Source organism: Lipotes vexillifer, unplaced genomic scaffold, assembly GCF_000442215.2.
Source record: "Lipotes vexillifer unplaced genomic scaffold, Lipotes_vexillifer_v1.1 scaffold431, whole genome shotgun sequence".
NCBI lineage: Eukaryota > Metazoa > Chordata > Mammalia > Artiodactyla > Lipotidae > Lipotes > Lipotes vexillifer.
In genome coordinates, this window is record NW_006782267.1 from 434213 (window position 1) to 448554 (window position 14342).

General features: G+C 42.9%; 1 protein-coding gene across 1 annotated transcript; it reads right to left on the bottom strand.

The window, feature by feature from the left end:
- Positions 1–7149: 7149 nt before the first annotated feature.
- TLR8 (toll like receptor 8) lies at positions 7150–10381 on the bottom strand. The gene has a single exon (XM_007455053.1). It carries the CDS (start codon positions 10295–10297, stop codon positions 7190–7192), a length of 3108 nt encoding a protein of 1035 aa, XP_007455115.1. The 5' UTR covers positions 10298–10381; the 3' UTR covers positions 7150–7189.
- Between the last annotated feature and the right edge of the window lie 3961 nt (positions 10382–14342).

The window sequence follows — 14342 nt, forward strand, 5'->3', positions numbered from 1 at the left end:
TCCCTGGTGGCACAGTGGTTAAGAATCCGCCTGCCAATGCAAGAGACACGGGTTTGAGCCCTGGTCCGGGAAGATCCCACATGCCTCGGAGCAACTAAGTCCATGCGCCACAACTACTGAGCCTGCGCTCTAGAGCCCGCAAGCTACAACTACTGAAGCCCGTGAGCCACAACTGCTGAGCCCGCGAGCCACAACTACTGAAGCCCGCGCGCCTAGAACCCGTGCTCCGCAACAAGAGAAGCGACTGCGATGAGAAGCCCGCGCACCGCAGTGAAGAGTAGCCCCCGCCCGCCGCAACTAGAGAAAGCCCGCGCGCAGCAACGAAGACCCAACGCAGCCAAAAATAAATAAATTTAAAAAAAGAGAATGTGACCTCGTTTGGCAATAGGGCTGTCGCAGATCACATTAGTTAAACTGAAGTCATGCTGGAGTAGGGGTGGACCCTTAATCCAACATGACTGGCGTCCTTATAAGAAGAGAAGCGACACATAGACAGAACGCAGCCATGTAACAAAGGAGGCAGAGACTGAAGTGATGCGTCTACAGCCAAGAAACGCCAAGGACTGCCAGCAAATACCAGGAGCTAGAAGAGGCAAGGAAGGATCCTCCCCTACACGTTTCAGAGGGATCACTGCCCGGTAGACACCTTGATTTCAGACTTCTAGCCTCTGGAACTGTGAGACAATAAACTTGTTTTTAAGCCACCCAGTTTGTGGTACTTTGTGATGGTGACCCTAGGAAACTAATACAGTTGTTAATGTTAGAAAATAACGTAGAGATCATGTAGCCCATTCTACAAATGAGGAATCATGCTCAAAGGGTGGAGTGATTTGCTACGACCAGACCTGGGCATTTTACAGAGGCCAACCATCAGAGATCAGTGCCAAAGAGGGATTTGGCAAATCTTGACCAGCTCCAAGAAAAAAGCAGAGGACCAAAGTGAGCTGATAGAGAGGACTTCAAGAGTGAAGAGTAGAAATGCCAGGAGCTTCAGACATGGTGGGGCGATGCTAGAAAAGCCACCCAAAAAAGGGCAAAGAAGAGAAATAAGGCTGTCAGTAGATCCACACAGTTGTACAACCATCACTATAAAGAATTTTAGAACATTTGCCTCACTCCAACAAGAAATCCTGTTACCATTTGCAGTCACTTCCCATCTTTTTACCATCCCCCAGCCCCCAGGGAACCACTTACCTACTTTCTATCTCTATGGATTTGCCTATTCTGGACATTTCCTATAAATGGCATCATACAATATGTGGTCTCTTGTGACTGGCTTCTTTCACTGAGCATCAGGTTTCCAAGGCACATCCATGTTGTAGTGTGTGTCAGTACTTCCTTCCTTTTGAAGGCTGAATAATATTCCAATGTATGGCTATATCCCATTTTATTTATCCATTGGTTAGCTGATAGATTTTGGCCATTTTGGAACCAACACGTATAAGTTGTTCAAAAAGCATTTGTCCATTAAGTAGAAATTGTGACTTGAAGAAGATAGATGAGATAAAAGGTGAGATATCCCAGGCCCGATACTTTTGTATTCTCACCACCAAAGATGATAATAGGGGAGGATGGAGCCTTGAAAAAGACAGAAGAGGTTTGGAATGTGTAAGCCCTATTCTATCTCAATAGAAGGGGTCTGAGGATCTAATTATAGCTAAAGTGTTAATGCTCTAACTCTTGGCTCCTTTAGGATGTAGCAATGAGCATTGTGTGGATGGTTTCCAGTACCGTGGCAGGACCAGCTGGAGCATGGAGGCCTGCCTCTCTCTCCTAGAGAGTCCTTCACACACACAGATGTCGATTGCTGGAACACAGCTGCTCCTTCCCACAGCCCTCTCTTCCTTCCCCTCTTTCACCCCGAGGAAACATGCTCACCTGAGGCCCAGACTTGGAGAGGGGAGGGCAGGCCAGTCACCATCGGTCCAACGACTCTGCACAAGTGTGCTCTGACACAGTGACAGCCGGTGCACACAGTAGGTGCTCACTCAATTTCTGTTGCATGAACAGTGTAAAATATTTGAGTAGGAACCAGCTGCATCAAAATAATGGAGACTGCCCTCTGAGACGGAGTCTCCAAGTGGCAGGTAATGGTACTGAGAGTGCAGAGAATGCACCCCAGGGCGCGACTCAGCATCAGTCTGCAGACCACTTTACCACTGTACTAAACTTATTTTAGTCTATAAAGATAGGTATACGTGAACACGAAGATATAAGTATTTTAGAATTATTTGCAATACCAAAAGATTGGAAGCAATCTAAATGTTCAGCAACAACGGATGGGGAAAATACCTTCTGGTACATTCGTATAAGTCAGTACCATGGAGCCGTTAAAAAGAAAAATATACACTGAGAAATTTTAAGTGAAAAGAGCACAATGTAGAAGGGTAGTATAGAGTCGCTCCTTTATAGTAAAAGAGCAATTAAAGGCTTAGATATGCAATCTGAAAGCTTCTAGAAGTTGTGGCAGAGACTGCTAGCTGTTTCCCAAATCCCTTCTCTTGCTTCCATAGTTATTTTTGAAGTATATATATTTCCCAGCATACCTTGCAGTTATGTGGTGTCAAATAGGTCCTCACTAATGGAAGGGGAGCAGATGTTTGCCGCTGTTGAGTCTAGGCCTTAAGACACTGGTCTGAGTATTCTTCCTTGTTATTTTTCCGCCTGCCTACAGTTGGAACCCACCCTTACTGGTGACCCTGCCTGGACCATGGAGGTGATGCCAATTCCCTCGGGGACAGCAGAGCAGCAAGAGAAAGGAACATGGGATCTTGAATGGCCATGTAGAGCAGAGCTGTCCTGCCAACCCAAACTATTCTCATTGGAACTGTTATGGGTGTCTCAGTCCGTCCAGGGTGCTGTCACAAAATACCAGAGATCGGGTGGCTTATAAACAACAAACATTCATTTCTCAAAATTCTGGAGGCTGGGAAGTCCAAGATCATGGCACTGGCAGATTCAGTGTCTGGTGAGAGCACGCTTCCTAGGTAGCTATCTTTTTGCTGTACCGTCACATGGTGGAAGGGGCAAGGGAAGGTTCTTGGGCCACTTTTATAAGGGCACGAATCACATTCATGACGGATCTGCTCTCATGACCTAATCGCCTCCCAAAGGTCCAACCTCCTAACACCATCACCTTAAGGGTTAGGTTTCAACATGTGAATTTTGGGAGGACACAAACATTCAGGCCATAGCGTATGGGATAAAGAAATAAACTTCAGTATTGTTGGATCTCGTGGTTACAGCAACTGAGCCTTTACACTTATAATACAAAAGGATACATAAGAACTTTTTTTTTTTTTTTTTTTCCCGGTACTCTTCCCGTTTCTTTCCTGTTCGTGTGGAGCAGTTTTTATAAAATTCTTCTTGGTTAACTGGCTCACTTATATCTTCATATTAAAACTATTCCGATCCTTGTTTTAGCATTTGGCTTTTATACAAAGAAATAGCATGTATTTATGGAAAATTCACATTACTATTAACTTTTTTTGAAATTGAAGGTATAAAATTTTTGAAGTGGTACATTGATACATCTAGAATGGATTTTTCTTTACCTTCACAGTTATTTAATTAATGAATTGCATGTAATCAACAGGAAGTGCATTACTTCCTTCTCTGTTGCTGGCTAGTACAAATGTTCTAAGTCACACACAGCTGGACTTCCCTGGTGGCGCAGTGGTTAAGAATCTGCCTGCCAGTGCAGGGGACATGGGTTCGAGCCCTGGTCCTGGAAGATCCCACATGCCGCAGAGCAACTAAGCCCGCGCGCCACAACTACTGAGCCTGTGCTCTAGAGCCCGCGAGCCGCAACTACTGAGCCTGCATGCCTAGAGCCCATGCTCCGCAACAAGAGAAGCCACTGCAGTGAGAAGCCCGTGCACCGCCACAAAGAGTAGCCCCTGCTCGCTGCAACTAGAGAAAGCCCGTGCGCAGCAATGAAGACCCAGTGCAGCCAACAATTAAATTAAAAAAAATAATTTTAAAAAGTCAAGCACAGCGAAGGAGGGGGTTGTTCAGGCATCATTTTTTTTTTTCAAACACCTTTATTGGAGTATAATTGCTTTACAATTGTTCAGGCATCATTTACTTTCTTAGCTTGCACACTAATTTATGTTCTCCTGGGTTTGTTTGTTTGTTGTTTTTTCCCGGTACGCGGGCCTCTCACTGTGTGGCCTCTCCCGTTGCGGAGCACAGGCTCCGGACGCGCAGGCTCAGCGGCCATGGCTCACGGGCCCAGCCGCTCCACAGCATGTGGGATCTTCCCGGACCGGGGCACGAACCCGTGTGTCCGGCATCGGCAGGCGGACTCTCAATCACTGCGCCACCAGGGAAGCCCTACATAAGAACTTTTAACAGTGATTGTCTCTCGGAAGCGAAGTTGTGTTGGGAGGGAGACTGAAATTTAATCATACATCCCTTTGTAAAATTTGAATTTTTAAAAGCTTGTATATGGGTATTATCATATATTCATTTAAAAATAACAGAAAACAAAACAATGCTTTCTCTTTAACAAATTAGAGGTCTGGGAGACACCGCTTCGGCAAAGATCCCCGGTGTTCTCCTTACTTGCTGCAAGTAATAATCCTTCCTTCTCCCGCAAAACATAACAAAACCAACCAACCAACCAACAAAATTACAGTTCTGATTTTTCCATAATGGTATCTTAAATGAGGAATGAGTGAGTTTCAAGAACAAATGTTTTTATTAACCATTGATTTCACTACCTTCACTTTATGAAGATGTTTGCTAAGGAAAAGGTAAAATTGTTTGTGACTTTCATTAACTTGTCATTCTGTCAACAGGACACTGCCAAAGTATGTGAGCTTAACATAGACCTGTAATCACTGCCACTGAAAACATGTACATTTTTATTTTACCAAAACAATCAGAGAACACAGGAATGAGCTTCCACCAGACAACAAGTTAATGTGGCATCCACAGGAACGAGCTGTAACTGCACCCCACCATGAATGGTCCTGCTTTTAGATATTTGTCTTCACGCCTCAACAAATGCAAGCATAAATACCTTTCTATTAACATCACGGTCACAGAACAGGGTTCAACGTGACAAAGCTAAAATCGTCCTTGACTGATTTCCACTTTGTCCATGTTACACTAAGACACATCATTTCGCTCAGTTCCTTAGAAACTCATATTTAAAGATAACTCATGCTGCAAGATTAATTAAGAGACTGTACTTAAGGAAGTATGGAGCACTGGAGATTTTTCTTCTTTTCATTCTAAAGGGACTTTACTTTCTTACGCTCGAATAATTTCCAGTTATTTTCAGTTCAAGTTCATAAGGTACCTCTTCAAGATTCATACTACACTGGATAGAAGATGCTATGGACAGATGCAGAGGAACCAAGGGGTAGCAGAGATGGTAGAGAATGCCAACATTATTACATGTGGCAGAATTGCATAAAGGGTACCGACAGGCAGGCATTCTGACATTACGTCTTCTGAGTAGGAACTAAAGATAGAATTTCTCTGTTAATAATTATCTTAATGTACAAACTTTATGAAAACTGTTCCCCCTTTGATTTCTACCAAAGCTTTTTCTTCCTAAGTATTCTCCAAAAACCCAGTGTTGATGGTATTTTATTTTATTGTTTAATCCCCCGGGCCTTTATTTATTTTTTAAATTATAGTTGATTTGCAATGTTGTGTTAATTTCTGCTGTACAGCAAAGTGACAGTTATATATACATTCTTCTTTAATATTCTTTTCCATTATGGTCTATCCCAGGACACTGAATACAGTTCTCTGTGCTGTACAGTAGGACCTTGTTGTCCATCTATTCTATATGTAACAGTTTGCATCTACTAACCCCAAACTCCCGGTCCATCCCCTTCCCCCTTGGCAACCAAGTCTGTTCTCTGTCCATGAGACTGTTTCTGCTTCGTAGATAGGTTCCTTTGTGTCATATTTTAGATTCCACATATAAGTGATACCATATGGTATTTCTCTTTCTCTTTCTGACTTACTTCACTTCGTATGATAATCTCCAGGTGCGTCCATGTTGCTGCAAATGGTGTTATTTCGTGCTTTTTTATGGCTGAGTAATATTCCACTGTATATATGTACTACATCTTCTTTATCCATTCATCTGTCAATGGACATTTAGGTAACTTATTTTATATTATAGATCTGTTTCCCTACTGTGTATTTATTATATGCTCATGATGTGAAATGAAGCATTTTAATCATTAATTTCATGATTTACAGCAATGGCAATTGACAGATACTCCAAATGCTTCTAATTTAGCTACACACTTTTAAAAAATGGTTAAGAAGTAAAAAGAACAAACAAACAAAAGCAAAACACTTTAAATACCACCCATCTTAGCCTTTAAATGGCATCTAAACCTTAGAAGTGAAATACTATAGCCAGTATTTATAAAAGTAATTGTGAAAGAAGGACTAATGCAAACACAGCATAATATAACCACATAGCCATGGATATATGATAAATCGAAATAGCAACTTAACATCGGAAGTATCACAGTTGCAAAAGTTCTGAGATATTGAAATGAAGGTATAGTAGGCCAACTGCTAAGATGGCCACAATGGTCCCCTCTCCTGGTATTCGCCATTTATGACCAAGATGGCAGGCTGAGGGAGGCTATCACAACCGCCCATCTCGGTCATGGACTACTTTTCCAGGACTGAGGCGATCACTCCCATGGAGCTGTCAGGGCCAGTGATTTAATTCTAACAAGCAGAATATGGCCAAAGTGATGGGTTATCACTTCCCTGATTAGACTACAAAGATGGCGACTTCCACAGTGTCAGCAATCTCTCTCTCTTGTTGGCTTTGATGAAGCAAGCTGCCATAGCAAGGGGTCCACATGGCCGGGAACTGAGGGCAGCCTTGGGCCAACAGCCCAGGAAGAACTCAACCCTGAAAAGCACCACATGAGTGTGAGCTCAGAAGTGGATGCTAACCCTAGCAGATGCCTGTGGCCCTGGCTGACATGGCGATTACAGCCTTTGAGAGGCCCTGAGCAGAGGACCCAGCGATAAGCCACGCCTGGACTCCTGACCCACAGAGACTATGACATAACAAATTGTGTCATTTTAAGCCATTAAGTTTGGGGGTAACTTGTTACACACCAAGTGATAGCTAAGACAGAAGGGTCATTGCTGTGCCTTCTTAGTATGTTGGTGAACCCGGACTTAACATCAGTTAGTACTGCTTAATGGAATTGACATACAAATTGTTATACCGTGAATCATTTGCAGTTAAGACGACATTTTTCAGACTCTGCCAAAACAAGCCTTCCGCCTTGGGGTTGTCAGGCCACTGGAGGATGGAGCTCTTGCAGATCCTCTGCCGCAGCCTCAAATACTGAGAATGTTGCAACACTGGCTCCAGCAGAATAAAGACAATCACATCCATATTCTCATCTATTAGCCTCTGCAAGGCCAAGTAGAAAGCTGTTTTAAAGTTCCAGTTTTTGGCATACGTTTTGGTTAGAACAAATATTGTTTTCCTGCTTTGGTTGATGCTCTGCATGAGGTTGTCGATGATGGCGAGTCCCGGGTCCCAATCCCTTTCCTCTAAACAGAGGAGCACATTTTTGTCCTCACTCTCTTCCAGGTGGAAGCGCAGCTCGTTGATCACCCAGTCCGTGACAGAGGCATCTTTGGTGTCATAAGAAACGTAAGCATCGTAGAAAGTCTGGGATGTGGAAAGAGACCTGTAGCCTTTTACCTTAGCTAAGCACACATGATAGAGAAACCAAGCATCCCAGTAAAACCAATGATGAGCCAGGGCAGCCAGCATAACTGAGATGGTGACAAAAAAGGTGAAGAAACAGAATATTGCCGCAATCGTATCTGAAACACAAGTTGTGAGCTCTAGACTCACAATACTCTTGCCTTGTTGATCCCCAGGACTGGCGCAAATGACATCTGTCAATCTGGGAATTGTGACGTTCAGATTCCCATCCATCCATTCTCGAAGATCTCCGATGTCACAGGTACAGTCAAAAGGGTTTCTACCTAGCTCCAAAATGGCTAACTTGGTGGCGGTCTTAGTTTCAAACGTGGATTTGTTGATCATCTTGAGCTGGTTGGCACTTAAATCGAGGTGTGTCAGACTGCTGGCTTCGGAAAGAAAGCCGGATGGCAGGTGGGAAATCCTGTTTTGACCCAGGAGCAGTGTCTCAAGAGAAGATGTGAATTTCGATAGGCTGTCAGTTACAAAGAACAGCTGGTTCCCACTTAAGTCAAGCAAGCAGAGATGAGGAAACTGCTGTAGTAATGACCAGTTAAAGAAATTTAACCTATTATCATTTATATATAGTTCGGTGAGACCCTGGGGCAAGTTAAGGAAGGCTTCATCGGGGATACGCTGAAGGTTATTAGAGGCTAAATGAAGCCGCGTCAGATTGCTGAGATATTTAAAAATTTGCCAGTACCTGACATCTTGACCATTCCACAAAAGGTCAAGGCGGTTTCCACTGAAAACTAATTCCTCCAGGGACATGCTTTTCAGGTATGGTTCTGTTAAAGTAAAAATACTATTGTAGCTCAAGTTTAAAACTTTCAGCTGAGTTAAATTTTGAATAAATCCCAGACGGTGTGTTACCCCTGCTATGCGGAAGTAGTGGGCATTGTAGCTCAGATCTAGAACCTCCAACGAGGGCAACTCGCTGAAAGCAGCGTCATCATCAAAGTCCAGTCTGTTGTTCGTCAAGTCCAAATACTTGATACCACGCAAAAGTGAAAATTCAGTTCCATTTAACGCTTGACCGTTGCCATTTGAAGACAGATTTAAACAGGAAATGTTCCTAAAACCTTCAAATTGCTTTATCCCAATGAAGAAAATACTGTTCAAGCTTAAATCTAAGGCTTTGCCGTAACTGGAACATTGTGGCTTTATCAAAGGATTGGTGTCATGATAAAAATTCGAATGTGGGTCAAACTCAGTATCTGCTGAGCGTGGCTTAAGGGTATGCCTTTGGAAAGAGGGGCCGTTTGCAGCTTGTTGCTCGGTATCACTGACCAAGGGTGATATTCTGTTTTCGGACAAGTAAATGATTTTCAGGTTGGAGAACGACTGGAAAACGGTAAAATCAATTTGCTTAATAAAATTAACGCCCAAGTTGATAGCCATTAAATTTGAGAGGTTCCTCAGGGGCTGGAAATCTTCGTTTCTAAGTTCCTGGAACACATAACCTCTTAAATGCAGTATCTGGAGAGACGTAAGCTTCGAAAATTTTTGAGAAATATTAATGTACTGTGGATATTTTTTCAGCTCGTAGTTGTAAGATAAGTCAAGTATTTCTAAGGAGGGCAGTTTTGCCAAAAATTCCCCAGAGGCTATTTCGTCCATTAAATAGTTGAATTCGAGATGCAGCACCTTCAGATGACGCATGTTGTCAAACCAGGTTGCAGGAACCTTCCGGAGCGAAGTGCTAGAGAGGTTTAGGTAGCGAAGTTGGGTCAGGGTTTGAAAAGCAAGAGGATGTATCTGAATTGAAGCACCTCCTTTGCAAGGTATGCAGGGAAATGGCGCGTTAAAACATCTCGGGCAGTTCCCACTTAAATCTAGTACTTTTAAATTTCTCAGTCCCTTGAAGTCTTCTTGACTGATGTTTTTGATCTTGGTGTTGCTTAGATAGAGCTCTGTTAGGGAGCTTGGCAGTTTGGGTGGCACGTGGAAAAGGGGATTAAAAGATAACGACAGCACCTTCAACTTGGTAAGGTTTTCAAATGTTCCATCTTCTACGGCAAAGGTTTCATTACAAGCAAAGTAACAGTTCCAGCCCAAATAGAGACTTTCCAGATTCCTAAGTCCAGAAGTGTTCTTTTTCGTTAACACAGTTATTCTGTTTTGAATTAGACTAAGTTCTTTCAAAGATTTTGGCAAACCCACCGGTATTTCTTGTAACTGGTTGTCTTCAAGCAGTAACTCCCTTAGGTTTTTTAGGTTGAGAAATGCCCCGTCTGTAATAGTCATACCGTTTTCTACAGCAGGATTTTCATTCTGGGGCCACAGCTTGACGTTATGATTTAGGTCGATCTTAGTCAGATTTTGCAGCCCTTGAAATGATTCATTTGTTATGCGTCTGATGAAATTACCAGACAGGTCTAGTTCTGTCACACTTTTGTCCACTGTTTGGGGTACCTCGTGTAATTGACGATTGTTACATTCTGCAATAACGGAGCCATTTTGTTTTGTCTCATCGCAAGGATAGCTTCTAGAATAATTTGCTTCAGCGAAGAACTCACAGGAATCAGAGATTAGCAGGAAAAGGCAGGTCAGAAGCAAAAAGTGAAGCGTCATGTTTTCCTAAAGAAAATCAAAGTGGAGTCACAATATGAGAGGGGCAATAATTGCCGGGCATTTCATGATGAAATTCACAGCGCTTCAACCATACTTGGGCTGAGTTTTGAAGTGGGAGTTCTCTTAAGTGTTAAATACACTGCATTAAATTAGGTTCCAAACGATTTTACTTTTTGACCGTGTTCAGCTTCATGGTGCTCAAAGAAGGGAAAGATGAAGCTATCTGAGATGTGATGACAAGAAAACCTGAAAAACTTTTGCAGAAGCACTCATCAGGATGCCTCACCACCATAACGGGCCTGATGCTGGACCCTGGCTATGGTTCACGCCAGATCTATAGCACAGCAAGCTATACATCTGTCGCTTCGACCTATTAGCATAACTCGATGAAATTTTGGCCAGTCCCAAGGAGAGTCCAGATCCGGAGATGACTCTTACCTACACAGCATATATTTTATTGGTATTTCCCACAATTTTTCTATACCTCTATGATGGTATGTATCAAATTCTCTTATGTCCTAGCATGAAAGTGGACATTTTCTGTCGATAATAATAGCAAACAAAGTGTCACGTTTTACGCCAAACATAAACATGTCACCCACGTTTATGTTCCCAGCAACAAACGAGATAGGTTCTATTATTATGCATATTTTGTAAGTGAAGAAACAAACTCAGAGACTTAACTAACTTTCAGAAGGATAACACACTGTAGAGGGGAGACGAGTCCATCTGATTCCAACATGGCATTTTTAATCACTAACCGTCATGCTACACAATCTCATTTTGAAATCTTTATGCCAGAACAGTTCCTCAAATGTAGACAGCACTCAAAAAATGTTTTCTAAGGAGGCTACTATTTATATGTCCCTTATCATACAAACATTGGCATGAATAGCCATTCTTTTGCTTTTGTAAACTTCTGTGGGGAAGACATGACGTTTTATATTTTTATGCATCCTTTGTAACATTTAGTAGAGTGCCTCACTTTCTGCGGCTCTTTCAGGGGCTGAATATATTATTTTGGTAATTATACGAAGCAATGAACAGATTAATGTGATTGGTATGATCAAGGGTTATAGTCAAAAAAACTCTCAAAATCTTACTTCACTGGGTGTGGAGACCAATCTTTACTAAACTATTTTTCACTAAAGCCCAACTCACGTCCTTATTGTGAGTTAAACCAAGTACGTGCTTTCTTTTTAAACTCTCCTGGAATTTAGGGTTAGTGAACTAACAGTCACTGCCATACCCTTCCTACATTAGAAAAGATTTCTACATGGATGTTGAGTATTCTGAGGCTCAGTAATTACTGCCATTTGTAACAGCTAAGGAAAAGCCAGCTCCTTATGAGATGAAAATTAAAGTGGAACAGAACTTCCAGGCATTTTCAGTCTCTCGTAGTTATTTCCAACTACAGCACCATCGAGGTGCCGCTGCTTAATGCTTAACTTTTACTAAAAGAAAGCCCTGCTTTACCTGGGGTGGTAGGCGGAATTTTAAGATGATTCCTATGACTTTTGCCCCTTGGTATTACTCCTGTAATTATGTTACATTAGGTGACAAAAAGGAGATTATCTAGATGGCCGTAATCTAATCATATATGCCTTTAAAAGCAGAGAGTTTTTTCTGGCTAGTAGCAGAAGGAAGAGTCAGAGAGATGGGAAGCAGGAGAAGAATTGGACACATCACTGCAGACTTAAAGATGGAGGGGGTGGGCCCCTGACAAGGAATGCAGGCAGCGTGTAGAAGCTGACAGTGGCTCCCTGTTGACAGTTAGCAAGGAAATGGGGGCCCTGATCTTACAACCATAAAGAACTAAAGCTGACTGACAGCCCAAATGAATTTGGAAATGGATCCTCAGCCAGAGCCTTGAGATAAGAGTCCACCTGGCCAACACCTTGATTTTAGCCTTATGAGACCTAAAGCAGAGAACCCAGGCAAGCCCACCCAAACTCTAACCCACAGAAATTTAAGCTAATAAATGTGTATTGTTTGAAGTGTTTCAGTTTGGGGGTTATTTGTTACAAAGCAATAGAAGACTAATACATCTAGGTGGACTTCCCTGGTGGTGCAGTGGTTAAGAATCCGCCTGCCGACGCAGGGGACACAGGTTCGATCCCTGGTCCGGGAAGATCCCACATGCCGCGGAGCAACTGAGCCTGTGTGCCGCAACTACTGAGCCTGTGCTCTAGAGCACCAGAGCACCCGTGCTCTGCAACAAGAGAAGCCACCGCAATGAGAAGTCCGCGCACCACAACAAAAAGCAGCCCCCGCTCGCTGCAACTAGAGAAAGCCTGTGCACAGCAACGAAGGCCCAACACAGCCAAAAATAAATTAATTAACTTTTAAAAAACACTTAAAAAAAAAAAAAAGAAAACTAATACATCTAGAAAATGTGTGTCAAAAGATGATTCACAGCTTGAAAATACGCAGCTTTTGCAGATGCCACTCCAGGTCTCAAAGTTCTACGTCTCCACTGGGAGACACAGGTGTGCCAAGGAGGTAATGAAGCTCGGGGATGCGAGGAACTTTGGCAAGTAACCCAGGCAATATTATGTTTGCTCAGCACCTAAGCAGATCTAAGCCTATGTGATTTCCAAGTGTGAACATTTTGGAAGTTACTTCCTGACTCTTCCTTGTCCTCTCCTAGCTAGTGGGTGGCCTTGCGGGGGTCTATTTGATGACACGCACAGCTTATTAGTTAGCGCTACAGTCTAGTGGGTTAAACAGACGTGGGTGAAACACAACATTACGAGATTTCAACGGTGACACAAAGAAGTAAGTGACACTAGAAGAGCCTAAAAAGAGGAGGATTTGACCTCTTCATGGAGGCTGGGAAAGGTTTCCCTGAGGAAGTGGAACTTGAACTGTGATTTTAAGGTTGATTTGGCATGTATAAAACAGAAAGAGGTCAAAAGAATGTCCCAGCGTATGCAAAGGCCCTGCGTGTATTCCTTTGATTTTCCCGTGCTGTGCCTTCAGAGGAGCCCTGGACAGGAATCAAGAGGGGCGTGGTGTGGGCCTGAGACAAAGCACACCAGGTTTCAAGTCCTCAAAGTCGACTGAAACCTGCAGAGAACTGCTTGCAACAGTAGGACTCAGAATAAGAAGCGGGGCTAAGAGGATTGGAATGGCACGTGAGAGATGACACATAGAGATGTTGCAGAGGGGTCCTCGGTATCTCCATGTCACTACAGTCAACGGACATTTTTCAGTCCTCGTCTGAACGAGCACGTGAATGTAAGGGACTGAAAAAAAGTCAGGGATGTTAAGAAAAGATGAGAGTGGATTTTGATCTTGATCTGAGGAGCAATGCAAGCCTTTGAAGGTGGTACCATGCTCATTATTCTACAGTCATCACTGGCAAGAGGGCACAGACCTTCAGGAGCAAGGTGATGGTAGCGTGAACAAAGTTGGTGGCAATGGAGATAAAGAGAAATGGAGTCAAGAGATACTTAGGAGGTAACACTGAGAGACATGGCAATAGATTATAATGGGGAGGTTGGATTATGAGGGAGAGGGAAGAATTCATGGTGACTTCCAGGTTTCTGGTCTGTGCAACTAGACGAATGAGAGAGAGAGTGCCATTCACTGAGGGGAAAAGATCATTTGGGGCTGGGGAAGCGGGGAGTGAATAGTATTAATTAAATTTGACATGCTGAACTTGAGCTGAGTTTGCGATCTTCCAGTGGAGACATCCAGTAGGCAGTTACATATGTGCATCTCAGACTCAGAGGAGAGTTCTGGTACAGGGATGAATTTGGGGGTCATGACAAGTACAGCCATGAGTGTGAATGAGATCATCCAGGGCAGTGTAAGCCATAAAGGATCTTCCACATTTCAGTTCTACAACAACAATTTTAGCACCTGTTTTTCTAGTACTTTTATGATTTCATTTTCTTCTATTGAAATATCTTATCCCACTGAAATTGTTTTGGCATAAAATGTGAGGTGGGGACCCACATTATTTTTTTCTAAATGGAGACCTGGTTGCCCCGCCATCATTTATTGAATAATCTTTTGCTCACCAATCTGACTGCTCCCT